This window comes from Salvelinus sp. IW2-2015, unplaced genomic scaffold (assembly GCF_002910315.2).
Source record: "Salvelinus sp. IW2-2015 unplaced genomic scaffold, ASM291031v2 Un_scaffold16323, whole genome shotgun sequence".
Taxonomy (NCBI): Eukaryota; Metazoa; Chordata; class Actinopteri; order Salmoniformes; family Salmonidae; genus Salvelinus; species Salvelinus sp. IW2-2015.
Window position 1 is genome coordinate 1,241,180 of NW_019957534.1, and position 16,031 is coordinate 1,257,210.

Below are 16,031 nucleotides of genomic sequence, written 5' to 3' on the forward strand. Positions count from 1 at the left end.
GAAACTAAATACCCGGAGCTTGCATTTATTCGTAGCTGGGGATTTTACAAAAGATAATTATTGAGATCAATGTTACTACATTTATCAGGCATATTGACGAACGACCGACACGTAGTTAAATTACTCCCGACCACTGCTACTCTACTATCATGCTACAAAGTCCCGCCCTCTTCGGCAATCAACACATGATCTTGCTGTCCCGGCGTCATGTTTGGCAGCATTGGTCCTGTCATCTGTACAATACCTTCTGTTGTCCAAGTGTCAGTTATGACTTCCTTCAGCTCAATCCTGCAATGTATAAGACCATTCGCTGTGTGTCTGTTGTCCCTGTGTGCTTACTCTTGATAGCAATACTGGTTGGGGTTGAGGATGATGTAGTAAGTATTCCTTGCCCATCAAATTCGATCACCCATCAGATGAAGTCAATACAGTCTGCTTTCTCTATGATTTGCATTAGACCTTACTTGAACTCTGTTGATAATCTGCAAATCAGAAATGAGGTAGATAAATGTCTGGTTGGAGTGGTGCATGCTGGGAGAAGACATTCGAAATCTTCTTCCAATTACACATTGCCTGTGAGCATCCGAGTGAACCAGTTGCATACACAGCTCAAACAAGACATTCATCAGCATTTCCGACTAATTCCTCCCTGAGTAATTCCAGGAGGACCATGAGTGTTGCTATTCGGATAAGTTTCTGATTTCATAATTTCACACTCGAATAGAAGTAGAGGGACTTTTGTCGAGGTTGCTTCGTTTGAGCGCCAGATGACTTCGCATCTTTGTGCATTCTTCACATATGATTTGCACAGTATTTGCAAATGACACAGCCTTTTCCTATCTAACATTAGCTGCCAGTGATTTGTCTCCACACATTAGATTGTGCCGTGGCATTTTCCTGTAAAAGATTAGAACATGTTTAAAAAATCTAAAAAACAAATACAATTCCATTACAAGTAAACAAACGTCGTCAGGAGAAGGAGAAGAGCAAGGTGCGGTGGTAGGTTCATATTTTAATCAATCAACTAACACTGAACAAAACAACAAAAATGACAAACAAACGTTCTGTAAGCTGACGACACACACTAAACAGGAAAATAACTACCCACAAACACAGGTGGGAACAGGCTACTAAGTATGGTTCTCCAATCAGAGACAACATAGACAGCTGCTCTGATTGGAACCATACCAGGCCAAACACATAGAAATACAAAACAAGGACAACATAAACACCAGAATAGAATGCCAACCCCAACTCACGCCCTACCAACCAAAATAGAGACTAAAAAAGGATCCTAGGTCAGGCGTGACAGTACAGATAAATAGATAAGCAGTTAATTAAACAACTCCTTTGTAAAGATAAATGTTTTAATATAACATGTATGGGAAACAGGTGAATTAAACACTCTCAGTTAGCGGCTCAAGCAAGCTAAAACCCACATGAGCAAAAATATAGCATAAATTGTTAACAAGTTGGAAATATTTAAAACACACTTTGCTGTAGTTCTATTTACTAGTAACAAAAAAAATAATGTATGTCGTATAAAATATTTTCACCCTAACCAGTATTGTAATCAAAAACTTACCAGAAGCATGTAGTCCTTGGCTCAGCAGTATGTAGTAGTGTGGGCTCATAGCATCTCATTAGTGTGCAGATCTTGAGAATCACTGACTGTATTGTGCACATGTGATGAAGAGTGCACTGTGCATGCAAGGATTGCAATTTCATTGATTGGGGATCGTTCAACAAAAATATGCCACAAGACCCTAGATTGCCTTATGTGTATCCCACAAAAAAAGTTCACTGTTATAAGCTAACTCTTTTTATGAATTTAACCAATATTCCCATGACTCCCATGAAATTTTACCTTGAAAGTTTCCAACCCTTTGCAACCCTACTCTCCACCTTTCAGAGTTTCTGTGAAGATGATAAAATTATAATAAACACAATCATTTAATTGTAGAAATGTTTTGAGTCACTTTAGCAACAACTCAAAAGGTTAAATGCAACGTTTATTTTAATAACAGAGTTATAACTACCTCAACACAACTGAAATGACTCAATGTAGAAAACTGGATCTTCTTATCTCTTAATATATGTGTAATTTATCAGGTTATAATCCTTTTGGGCCAAGTCTGACTATACAAAACCAATGTAAAATGTCATGACTGTGGTCTTGTTAAAGGTCTACCGTTGGTAATAATGAGATGGTCCTGATTGTGGTCTTGTTAAGGGTCTACCTGTGGTAATAATGAGGGTCTGACTGTGGTCTTGTTAGGTCTACTGTGGTAATAATGAGATGGTCCTGACTGTGGTTCTTGTTAAGGGTCTACCTGTGGTAATAATGAGATGGTCCTGACTGTGGTCTTGTTAAGGGTCTACCTGTGGTAATAATGAGATGGTCCTGATTGTGGTCTTGTTAAGGTCTACCTGTTGGTAATAATGAGATGGTCCTGACTGTGGTCTTGTTAAGGGTCTACCTGTGGTAATAATGAGATGGTCCTGACTGGTCTTGTTAAGGTCTACCTGTGATCAATGTTCCCTCCAAGTTGTGCAGATGGAATATCAGCCCGCACAGAGAAACAGAGATTGAACTTCACTGAACCTTCTAGTTTTCCCCGTTAGTCAACACTATCAACTTTCCCTCTACTGTGGGTATTGTGAACGAATCAACTCATATTAGCCATACAGATTATACCGAAACAAAACAAACTATGCAGGAGATTTTCTTGTAGGCAGAGCGCATTGGAGTAGGATTATATTTTACTGAAAGGCACGACTCAGGCCCATACTCTACACAGACCGGTGCCCATAACCAATCAGAGCTGCCGTATCCCTATATGCAAATAGATCATTGCCTAGATGGATCTGTGGTTATTGACTTTGAACTGGACTGTGTTTATAGATGAGCGGTCAGTGGGTCGTGAGTAGAAGCGCTTGTTTTGAGATCAAAGCGAGAGCTACATGTAGCCATGTGTATACATTTTGTTCATATCCTTTGCTACTAATGAGCTATTAGCCCAGTTATAGCTAATTTGTCAGCAATGGGGGAGTGGTTGCATTTCCTACAAGAGCACAAAACAAGTGAAGTTCTAGCAATCTTTGAAAAGCAAGTCAGGTAAAAAGCTTTTTTTATGTCTTAAAGAGGCAGTGTTGTATTTTAAGACAGGCTTGAATAAGGTAAGTAGTCAATAGGCAGAGGGTAGCATAACTGTCTGATTCTCTGTAAAAAATGGTATGGAATAATAACGCATTTTACTTTGTAAAGTGGTTTAGTGCAAAAAACAACACAGCAACATGTCCAGTCACCTCCTTGTCTGAAGGACGAGTGGATAAACAGGTTCATGTCAAGCTCTGCATGTTTTTATTTCAAAAGTCTCATGAAATGTTGGCCTACCCTGAACACCACACCCTGGCTCCTACTGTAGGCTGAATGATAGAACAGCTATTTCACTGTTAAACTGTTATGGGATGCATTTTCTCCATTGTTTTTGATGTTAGGCCATTATGATCAACTAGCCACAGTAGCCTAATTGGCCACTGTTATAACTGTAACTTAAAGCGGGTACAGCCTCAAGTGTTCACAGTAAACTCATGCCAGAAGTTACATAGAATTTTCACAACGTTCATGTTTGCGCTCAGGAGACCTGAAGATTTCTCAGTGCCCGAAAGTAATTAGAGGGAACATTGACTACCACTACTACTACTAATCCACAACCATAAATACTTCAAGACTAGCAAGCATACAGATTTTGTTTAGGAAATTAATGTTTCTAATCTTTCATAATTTTTTTTTTACATAAAATATGACATAAAAATGTGCAATAATGTAACATTAACAATATATGTGATTTATTTAGCATGTCTCAACGACCTGAAGCTGCTTTACAGTTGAACGCAAAGAAGTATAAAACAAATACAATTCAGTCAAATGTAGAACTTCTATTTTCAATATAAAACACTTTCCCCTCTTATCATTTATAAAATGTATATTTTTGTGTATCCTTTATAAACATATTTTACAGTTAGTGATAAAAAACAAAGTTAATGACAGTCATTAAAGGTACACAAATAAGAGCACTATTGAAAGTGCTGTTCCACTGGATGTCATAAGGTGAATGCACCAATTTGAAGTCGCTCTGGAATAGAGCGTCTGCTAAATGACTTAAATGTTAATTAAAATAAAAACAAAGTTAATGACAGTCATTAAAGGTACACAAATAAGAACAATTAAAAAGGATAAAAGAGTTGAGTTACACCTATATCTATAACACAACAGTTATATGTGTCCCTATATCATAATTCTGTATAGTGTCTTCTGGGAGAATTTTGAATTCCGAGCATAGTTGAATCAGCTCTTCTTCTTGACTACAGTCCAACCCTATACGTCCTCAATAGGATTACCTTCCAGATGATTAACCAGCATCTCTTGTACAGCTGCTCAGAAGAGGTCTTCCATCAGGAAGAATCCGGGTCACCCCCCCTCAGTTGGCCCACAAGCTGCCACCAGAGTTCCCTTGTACAGCCTAGACTCCAACAGAGAAACAACAGAGGGTTGAATTAGCTGTGTTGCTGCTGCCTAGAAAACAATGTAAAGGAATATCACTGTCACTACTCAATAGGTTAGAGGTTAGAGGTTAGGGTTGTTTTAGGAAGTGATACCTTACCAGGCACACTGAGGCTCAGGTAGAGGGAGACACAGCAGTTGGTTCAGGTCAAGGCCATCCCTCACCAGCAGCTGCCATTGGCTAAAGTGTGGGTCACACCAGGTCACTCTCCTAGCACCTTCTCGAATCAGCCTCTCAGCCTCTCAACACTGGTCCCTCCTCTATTAACCCCGATACACAAAAAGGGAGGTCATTGGCGCACTTCACACACTATTTATACATTCTAAGTTGTGTGGCTGTGTTGTGTGTTCGTTCAATATTCTGGCCATACCTCTCTGGCTTCCCTCTGTCTGCAGAGCTCTCCGTACACACAGTCCTAGTAGCAGGCCTGCAGGAAGGAAGGCTGTTGGGGATGGGCGTGCCCAGCCATTAGTAGGTAACACCACAGGAAGTCGCAGATGAGATGGGACACCATTCAAAGTGGACTGGGACACGTCAAGGCTCCAAAAACACCTGAAGCCGCACTGAATGTGGAGCCAAGAAAACAAACAAAGAATGAGAATCAATTTCAGAACAACAGCAGCATGTTTATATATACTGTATTCTATATTCAATGATACATACCTGATATACTGTATACATATACACATGCATGCATACCTGATATACTGTATACTATATCACATATATACATAACAGATATACTGTAAACTATATCCAATGTCTACATACCTTATCCAGTGTGTCAGCTGCAGCTGTTGCATCTCTGGCAGGATGGCTTTAACCATGCTGCTGGCAGGTTCGCCTGCTCCTGTCATATCCCTCCACGTCCTTCCTCTCACCCAGCAGCAGCCGTAGAATACCTGCCGTATGGGCGAGAGTGATGTGAGTTCCACTGGTAATTTGGAATCTTCCACTTGGACGCAATGTTCACTGCCTCAGCAGCAGAATGTATATCATTAGGAGGAAATGTCCCCTTCACAACGCAGCAGGGTCCAGTCTGGAAGGACACTCAGATGGTTTGGGAGAAGGCCTGGATCAGGAGCCTCGCCATCATTGAAGAACCGCTCCAGGCAACCGAGTGGAGGCTTGTACTCTTCTATGCCCAGAGACAGGGCCTGGAGGGCAGCATCCATGTTGTCTCTGTTGATCCCATGACCGATGAGGCTGGGCACAGAGTCCAAGGCTCCTTGCTGCTCCTGGAAACGGGCCAGCCATCCAGCAACCTGTGAGAAGACAACCCCTTCCCAAGCACAAAAACACCACACACACACACACACCACACACAACACACACACAACACACACACACAACACACAAACCACACACACACACACACACACACACACACACACACACACACAACCATCACCACACCACAATAATGTTATATATATATATCTAAGTTATATTTATATTGTTTTTGTGACGTGGTTGCTTTCTGTTTTAGTGAATTGCCTCAGTAAAGTGCTTTGTCCTCTCTTCTCGGCTCTCCTGCGCCTGACTTCCATGCACCAGCTACACCCAGCATCTGACAAGTTTACCAATAAAATGGTCTGACAGTGAAGTGGACATACACAGTATTCATATCCCGAAGAAAAAATGATCTCACCACAAAACATTTTAACAGATAGTACATTTTCAATATTTGTCTATTTGTGGAAAAAAGCCATATCCCAGTTTACATATTTACTTCTGGCCCCGCCTACACCTAACCATTTTTTTTGTAAATTATATGAGGTAAAAATATTCCACTTTATTTGGAATGGCAAGCTAGACAAAATTAAATGGGTCTATTTAAATAATGACTATGAACTCGGAGGGCAGAAATGGCTACAGACGTTAGTGCTACGGGTCGGTAGTCGTTTAGGCAGGTTACCTTAGTGTTCTTGGGCACAGGGACTATGGTGGTCTGCTTAAAACATGTTGGTATTACAGACTCGGACAGGGAGAGGTTGTCACTGAAGACACTTGCCAGTTGGTCAGCGCATGCTCGCAGTACATGTCCTGGTAATCCATCTGGCCCTGCGGCCTTGTGAATGTTGCCTGTTTAAAGGTCTTACTGACATTGTCTGCGGAGAGCGTGATCACACAGTCTTCCAAAACAGCTGGTTCTCTCATGCATGTTTCAGTGTTATTGCCTCGAAGCGAGCATAGAAGTAGTTTAGCTCGTAATTAGCCACATACAGGTTAACTAAATTGAACAAGGCATCCCCTAAGCCAGTTACAGGCCATTCACTAAGTAGTTGTGGCAATTTTAAAGATATTGATAACTGTGCACCAGTGGCATTTTGCACTAAGGTGATAAATATTTTTTTTTATTGTAATGTGTAATTAAAAGTACAACATTATTCAGTTGGAAAATGAACATTAAAACAATTGAATAAGCTAAATATGCACCTTAGAGACTGTTGACCTATGTACATAACCATTGAACACTGGTCACTTTTTATTACTGTTTTCTTAATTTTATTTGTATTTTAGGGGGTAGATCAGCTTTAATATAGTATGTAGATAGATTGTAGCTTCCATCAATGTAATTGTCTGTATATTTTTCAATCCCCATATACAGGATATATGTATATACTGTATATATATATATATATACACAATACAAAACCTTACTGAGTACCACTCTCCGTATTTTGAAGCATAGTGGTTGCTGCATCATGTTATGGGTATGCTTGTAATCGACTAGGATAAGGGTAAAAAAGAAAGGGAATGGAGCTAAGCACAGGTAAAATCCTAGAGGAAAACCTTGTTCAGTCTGCTTTCCACCAGACACTGGGAGATTAATCTACCTTTCAGCAGGACAATAACCTAAAACACCAGGGTCAAATATACACTGGAGTTGCTTACTCTGAACACAGTGAATGTTCCTGAGTGGCCAAGTTACAGTTTTGACTTAAATCTGCTTGAAAATCTATCGCAAGACTTGAAAATGGTAGTCTAGAAATGATCAACAACCAATTTGACAGAGCTTGAAGAATTATGAAAATAATAATGGACAAATATTGTACAATCCAGGTGTGCAAAACTCTTAAAAACTTACCCAGAAAGGTGATTCCAACATGTATTGACTCAGAGGTGTGAATAATCATGTAAATTAGATATTTTTGTATTTAATTTTGAATGCATTTCACTTTGTCATTACAGGGTATTGTGTGCAAATGGGTGATAAAAAATATGTTTAATACATTTTGAATTCAGGATGTAACACAATAAAATGTGTAATAATTGAAGGGGCAGTAATACTTTCTGAAGACACTGTACACGACCAATAAACTCTGATTTGATGATGAAGAAAATAATATTTTAAATAAAAACTTCACCTGCAGAAATGAATGCTGGGTAATATATAATTGTTTTTGCATATTTTTTATGTGGACATTTCAGTTAATTAAAATAGTGTTTATTAATGTACACATTACTATTTAGAGATTTCTCTTTTTTCACCTTTAGATTGATTGCTTATTGACAATAGATTGCTTATTAACATCTACAAATGAATGTAGGAATAATGATTAATAAATGGTAAGTAAGCTCTTTACAAACTGTTTATAAATGGTTTAATAAGGGACCTTAATAAAGTGTTACCAGTACTTTGAAACTCAGTTGAAACTATACCTATCGTGTACATGATCACTCTTTGAGCAGAGTTTCATAAAAAATTTAAAAAAACTTAAAGGCACTACTAAAAGACTGAAAAAAGTTCATTTAAAATGCACTTTTAATAAGTGTATTGAAGTGAAATTATAGTATATGTGTAGTATACTTAAAGATATACTAGAAAAGTGCATCTTGTATTTGAAGTACATGTATATTATATGAATCTGTAGTATTTAAGCATCCTTCAATACACATGTAATATATACTTTTTTCCCGATTGGGTTCCATCTGTGAGTAGTCTTCCTACCTGATGGGAATTATTGGCACTCCAACACTACGGCACCCTCCCCTTGTGAGGATAAAGGTACTGAGACGTATTCTAGAATGTTTTCTGAGATTCTAGAACACCTTGTGAGGATAAAGGCACTGAGACTTATTCTAGAATGTTTTCTGAGATTCTAGAACACCTTGTGAGGATAAAGGTACTGAGACTTATTCTAGAATGTTTTCTGAGATTCTAGAACACCTTGTGAGGATAAAGGTACTGAGACTTATTCTATAATGTTTTCTGAGATTCTAGAACACCTTGTGAGGACAAAAGTACTGAGACTTATTCTATAATGTTTTATGAGTTGGAGAACACATTGAGAGGGATCTTAGAACATTCCTTCATACTGTCACGCCCTAAGCCCTGACCTTAGTATTCTTTGTTTTCTTTATTATTTTGGTTAGGTCAGGGTGTGACTGTCACGAATCCCGCTTCCTGAGTCTGGGTTTGCCTGTGTGTCTGTCCTGGAGTGTGTTTCAGGTGTCCTGGAACGCACCCTGTCTGGTTGCCGGGCGAATTAGCTCATTGGGAGATTGGTTTCACCCGCACCTGTTTCCCGTCAGTAATCTGCACACCTGTCCTGATCATCATCTCTACCCTTCATAAGCTCGACCTGACTCCATTCCCTGCCGGATCGTTAGCCATGAATAGTAGTTGTGCCTGGTACCAGACTCCAGTTGGATAGAATTTTTTTGTTTGTTCATTTAGTATTGCTTGCCTTGAACTTACTCCGTTGTTTTTGTCTTCAGTTACCTCACCTGAATCATTCACTCCATTCCCGCCTGGTGACAGAGGATTCTGCTACTACATTGGATTACCCTATTCTTTCATCTACTCACCACGCTGCCCGCTACGCCATCTGGATATATCTACTTTTCACATTTAATTGTATAAATACTCACCTTCTTCCACGCTCCTTGTCTGGTCTGCTTCTGGGTTCGATCTTGAAAGATCGTGACAGAGATCCGGCCAGTAAGAACCCACGGACCTGGACTCCGTTTGCCATGCTATTACCCAGCAGGGGAAGACATTGGGACAACACAATACGGCGCTACAGAGATAGCGAATTCGATCCAGACTTATCTGCTAGCTGACACAAGTCCAGGATCAGCTCAGTTTGCCGGCGATTCATTCACCACCAGTTTCACCCATCTCACGCCGTGTCTGGAGCGGTGTCATTCCGTGAACCCAGGTACCGACGCCTGAAAATATGAAGGGGATTTGGGAAAGGCCGTTCGTTTCTTATGCAGTGTGGGTTAGTGTTTGATCTACAGCCCCATTCTTAGCCATTGACAGGCTAGGATAGCCTTTGTTATTGAACTGTTGCGTGGAAGAGCTCTGGATGGGCTTCAGCCGTTTGGGAACGACAGGGAACTTGCACGGCTTCATATCAGGAGTTCCGGGAGAGATGAGAAAGCTTTTGGATCATCAGTCGAGGTAAGGATGCAGCTAAACGTGTTCCTCTTCGCCAAGGAGATCGCAGTGTGGCAGATTTTATGTAGTTCAGGACATTGGCTGTGGAGAGTGGTTGGAATAGGAGTCACTACAAGCGGTTTTTTACAAGGGTTGTCAGGAACTTAAGAGAGAGCTGATACTTATCCAGAGCCTAGTGACTGGACAGCTTGGTCGCTTTATCTATTCGGGTAGATAGAGTCCGAGAGAGAAGGAGGGAGAAGCAGTGGGCCCATCCAATCAATCTCAACTCGGTTACCATTCGTTCAGGAGGTGAACAGGACGTATTGATCATTATGTCCACACGGGATTAGTGGAGGGGTCTTGCCACCAGTTCTGAACCAATGCAAGTGGGGGCGACACGGGCTAACTAAGGAGGAGCGCCAACGTAGACGTGAGACCAATAGCTTTTTCTACTGTGGTAGATCGGGACATACATCTCCGCTTGTCCACAGCGCCCGTTAACTGCCCGGCTCGCTAGTTTTGGGAGGAATTTTAGCGAGCCAGTTCAATCTCTCAAGGATCTTGTCAGACCCGTTTTCCTGCGACCTTATGAATAAGGAATCAGAGTTTTGACATGAACGCTTTTACGATTCAGGTGCCGATGGCAGCTTTATGGATGCCGACTGGGGAACAGCTGGGGCTTTCCAAGGAGCAATTGCCGAAGCCATTGAAGCAACGACTCTGAACGGCAGTAGTCTGGCACGGATACTATGAGGACTGAACTGGTTAAGATGTTGGTGCGGGAAATCATTCAGAGTTTATCTCTTTCATTTTGTCCTCGCCCATGTTCCTCTGGTTCTTGGTTACCCTGGTGAAGGACACAATCCCTCGTTTGATTGGGTGACAGGGAAGGTAACTAGTTGGAGCATTGAGTGTCATGCTAACTGCCTTAGAGCTGCCTGTTCTCCTGCGTTTCCAGTCAGGTCAGTGCTCTGCCCCTCCTGATTTGTCCCTGGTTCCAGAAACATATCACGAGTTGGGTGAGGTATTCAGTAAACAGAAGGCTCGCCCTTCCTCCCACCAACCTTATGATGTGCGATTAATCTGTTTCCTGGATCTGCCTTTCCCAAGGGACGGTTATACAGTATCTCTCGACGGAACGTGAGGCCTTGGAGACCTACATCAAGGAGTCTCTAGCTACAGGTCTCATTCGGCATCGTCATCACTTTGGGAGCAGGATTTTTTTGTGAACAGAAGGATGGCTCTCTTCGACCGTGGATTGATTATCGGGTTTGAATGATATTACGGTTAAGAACAAGTATCCCCGCCCTTGATGAGCTCGGCTTTCGATTCCTTACAGGGTGCTACGGTTTTACGAAGCTTGATACGTAATGCTTATCATTTGGTTCGGATCAAGGAGGGGACGAGTGGTTGACTGGTTCAATACTCCGATGGGACATTTTGAGTACCAGGTGATGCCGTTTGGACTGACCACGCTCCGGCGGTGTTCCAAAGTAGGTGCATGACGTTTTGAGAGATATGATTGGGATTTTGTGTTCGTTACCTGGATATATCTCATCTTCTCAAAGGAGCCTAGCCCGTTCTGCATGTCAAGCAGGTCCTGCAGCGGTTATGGAGAACCGTCTGTCGTAAGGCGGAGAGTGTGATTTTCCCGCCCATACAGTCCTTCCTCGGGTACATAATATCCAGGGGAGAGATCAGGATGCGACCAAGAGAAGGTTCGGCGGGTCGGGATTGGGTCCAGCCCGGTACTAGATTGCAGCTCCAGAGATTCCTGGGGTTTGCGAATTTTATCGGAGGTTTTGGATCGTACGCCGGGTGTTGCACCTTTAACTGCCCTGACGTCTGCACCAGAGGTTCAGTTGGACTCCTGAGGCAGACCGAGCATTTCTGGACTTAAGAGCCGATTCACCAACGCTCCGATTCTCTCTCAACCTGACACTTCCCGTCAGTTCGTTGTGGAAGTGGATGCTTCTGATGTGGTGTGGGTGCCATCCTGTCCCAGCGTAGCTCCACTGACGGTAAACCTCCATCCCTGCGCTTTCTACTCTGGTCGGTCTTTCTCCAGCTGAAAGAAACTACGATGGGGTAACCGGGAGCTTCTCGCTGTGAAGCTTCCCTTGGAGGAGGGGGCACGTGGTTGAGGGAGCGGCAACCGTTTGTGGTCTGGACTGACCACAACTGGTTACGTACAATCGCTAAACGTCAACGCCCGTCAGGCTAGGTGGCCTGTTTTTTGGACGTTTCAATTTTTCCCTGACACCGACCTGGGTCTAAGAAGGGAAGGCGGACGCCCTGTCCGGATGTCTCTAAGACGGAGGAGAGTGGGTCAAGACTGAAAGATTCTTCCCCAGAATGTTGTCGGGGAGCCGTTACATGGAGGATAGAGGAGGATGTGATGGCGGCCCTTCGGACGCAGCCCGGCCCCGGTAACGGTCCACCCGGTCGGTTGTTCGTACCCGAGTCGGTCCGTTCTGCTGTCTCAGTGGTCCACGCCAGCAAGATAGCTTGTCACCTGGCGTTGCTCGGACTATGGCACTACTGCGCAGACGTTTTTGGTGGCCTGCCATGGGAGAAGATACCCGGAGGTTTTGCCGCATGTCCTGTTTGTGCCCAGAACAAGAGTACAATCGGCCAGCTCTGGGCTTCTTCACCCCTACCATTCCTCGGCGACCTTGGTCGCATCTGGCCCTGGATTTTGTCACGGGATTGCCCCTTTGTTGGGAACACGGTCATCTGACATGTGGACAGATTCAGCAAGTTTGCTCAGTTTGTTCTCTCTCTCAACTTCCATCGGCTACGGAGACGTCCGAGATCCTGGTCAGGGAGGTTTTCAGGGTTCACGGATTGCCCAGTGACATTGTGTCTGACCGGTGGTCCTCAGTTACTCTGCTGTCTGGAAATCCTTCTGTTTGGCTATTGGAGCTACAGTCAGTCTCACTTCTGGATTCACCCACAATCTAATGGTCAGCGGAGAGAGCCAACCAGAGATGGAGTCCACGCTGCGTTGTCTTGTCTCCTCTGACCTACCTCTTGGTCACTCAATTACCCTGGGTTGAGTATGCCCATAATACCCTTCCTTCATCTGCCACTGGGATGTCCCCTTCCAATGCCTTTACGGATACCAACCTCCTTTGTTTCCTTCTCAGGAGAGGGATCTCTCGGTTCCTTCTGTCCAGACCCATATTCGTCGTTGCCACCGGACCTGGCATCGGGCCAGGAAGGCTTCCTTAGAGTTTCTGACCGGATCAGATACAGGCGAACCGTCGCCGTACTGCCCCAGCTTATACGTTGGAGATAAGGTTGGTTGGCTACCGGGATCTTTCTCTACGGACGGAGTCAAGGAAGTTGCACCTAAGTTATTGGTCCGTTTGTAGTGGAGAGAATCATAAATCCTGTGTGGTTCGACTCAAGTTGCCTGCAACACTTAGAGTGCATCCCACTTTTCATGTCCTGTCTCAAGCCGGTCACCTCAGTCCTCTGTCCCTCCTCCACCTCGTCCTCCTCCTCTCGGATGATCGGAGGTGGTCCTGTCTACACGGTGCGCCGCATCATGGACTCCAGACGGCGGGGTCGAGGGTACCAGTTTCTAGTGGACGGGGAAGGATATGGTCCAGAGGAGAGGAGTTGGATTCCTCGGCGACAGATTCTGGATGACGACCTGATTCGTGACTTCTACCGCCTCCATCCTGGCGCTCCAGGTAGTCCGCCCGGTGGGGTCGTCCGGAGGGGGGGTACTGTCACGAATCCCGCTTCCTGAGTCTGGGTTTGCCTGTGTGTCTGTCCTGGATGTGTTTCAGGTGTCCTGGAACGCACCCTGGTCTGGTTGCCGGGCGAAGGCTCATTGGGAGATTGGTTTCACCGCACTGTTCCCGTCATATCTGCACACCTGTCCTGATCATCATCTCTACCCTTCATAAGCTCTGACCTGACCGGATCCGCCGGATCGTTAGCCATGAATAGTATGTTGTGCATGAGTACCAGACTCCAGTTGGATAGAATTTGTTTTGTTGTTTTCATTTATGTATTGCTTGCCTTGAACTTACCTCCGTTTGTTTTGTCTTCAGTTACTCACCTGGATCATTCACTCCATTCCCGCCTGGTTGACAGAGGATTCTGCTACTACATTGGATTCACCTATTTCCTTTCATCTACTCACCACCGCTGCCCGCTACGCCATCTGGATATATCTACCTTTTCACATTTAATTGTAAATAAATACTCACCTTCTTCCTACGCTCCTTGTCCTGGTCTGCTTCTGGGTTCGATCTTGAAAGATCGTGACAGTGACGAGGGTGGTATGTGTGTTTTTGTCTTGTCTAGGGTTTTGGATATGTCTAGGTGTGTGTGTGTAGTCTAGGCATATGTAGGTCTATGGTGGCCTAGATTGGTTCCCAATCAGAGGAAGCTGTTTATTGTTGTCTCTGATTGGGGATCCTATTTAGGTTGCCATTTTCTAGTTTGGTTTGTGGGTTATTGTCTATGTGAAGTTGCATGTCTGCACTCGTTGTATATAGCGTTCACGTTCGTTTTGTTAGTTTGTTTAGTGTTCTTCGTGTTCAGTCGTCTTCTATTAAAAGTATGTATTCACATCACGCTGCGCTTTGGTCTCCTCACTACAACGAACGTGACAGAATAACCCACCAAACAAGGACCAAGCAGCGTGATAGGAGGGAACAGCGCGTAATGGGGAAATGGACGTGGGACGAAATACTGGACGGAAAAGGATCCTGGATACGGGAGGAAATATTGGATGGAGCAGGACCCTGGACACAATCGTGGGGCTGCCTCTCGGTCTTCCGTGCTAGCCGTGTACCTACATATCTTCGCTGTTTCTCCGGTATTTTCCCTCGTAGTATCGCCGTTCCGCTTTCGCTGCTTCCTTAGGACGGCGATACTACGAGGGAAAATAGCGGAGAAACAGCGAAGATATGTAGGTACACGGCTAGCACGGAAGCCCGAGAGGCAGCCCCAAGATTTTTTTTTGGGGGGGGGCACACGAGGAGATTGGCTGAGTCAGGTAGGAGACCTGAGCCGACTCCTCGTGCTTACCGTGGAACGCGTGTAACTAGTCAGGCACCTTGTTATGCAGAAATGCGCACGGTGTCTCCAGTTCGCATTCTTAGCCCGGCGAGCTCTATTCCAGTTCCTCGTTTGCCGGGCTAGAATGGGCATCCAGCCAGGACATATTGAGCCAGCTCTATGTTCTGGATCTCCAATGCGTCTCCATGGTCCCGTGTATCCTGTTCCTCCTCTCCTCACTCGCCCTGAGGTGCGTGTACTCAGCCCGGTACCACCAGTACCGGCAACAGGCCTACAGTGCGCCTCCAGGGTCCAGTATGCCCTGTTCCTCCTCCCCGCACTCACCCTGAGGTGCGTGTCCCCAGCCCGGTACCACCAGTTCCGGCGCCACGCACCAGGCCTACAGTGCGCCTCCAGGGTCCAGTATGCCCTGTTCCTCCTCCCCGCACTCGCCCTGAGGTGCATGTCCTCAGCCCGGTACCACCAGTTCAGGCGCCACGCACCAGGCCTACAGTGCGCCTCGGCAGTCCAGAGTCGCCCTCCTGTCCGGAGTTGCCAGAGTCGCCCTCCTGTCCGGAGCTGCCAGAGTCGCCCCTCAGTCTAGAGGTGCCCTTCCGTCCAGTGGCGCCCGCTACGATGGTCTTCAGTCCGGGGCCCGCTGCGAGGTCACAGGACCAGTGGTAGCGAAATAGCTCCGTAAACTCAAAGATGCACCACCATATTTTACAGTCGGTGTGAAGTACTTTTCTGCATGTGCTTCTGTTTTTTTTACGGAACTCACCACTGGTGTGCGTGGCCAAAGTGTTCTATTTTCATGTGATCTGACCATAGCACCGCCTGGAGTTTAAGAAACAGTATTGGCACTTGGATTGGAACCGGTGTTATGGTTAGATGACATGAAAATAGGTCGTATAGACCTATAGATCCTGGTCAAAAGTAGTGCACTACAATGTAGGCCCTGGTCAAAAGTAGTGCACCAACCTATGGGCCCTGGTCAAAAGTAGTGCACCAACCTATGGGCCCTGGTCAAAAGTAGTGCACCAACCTAT

General features: G+C 44.5%; 1 protein-coding gene across 1 annotated transcript in view; it reads right to left on the reverse strand.

Moving 5' to 3' along the window:
* Positions 1 to 5,566: 5,566 nt before the first annotated feature.
* The window catches only part of LOC139027424 (single-strand DNA endonuclease ASTE1-like), a 12,273-nt gene continuing 1,808 nt past the window's right edge, over positions 5,567 to 16,031 (reverse strand). The window contains exon 2 of the mRNA XM_070442563.1: positions 5,567 to 5,850. Within this exon, the coding sequence (XP_070298664.1) occupies positions 5,567 to 5,850 (284 nt within the window). The remainder of the gene's footprint in view (positions 5,851 to 16,031) is intronic.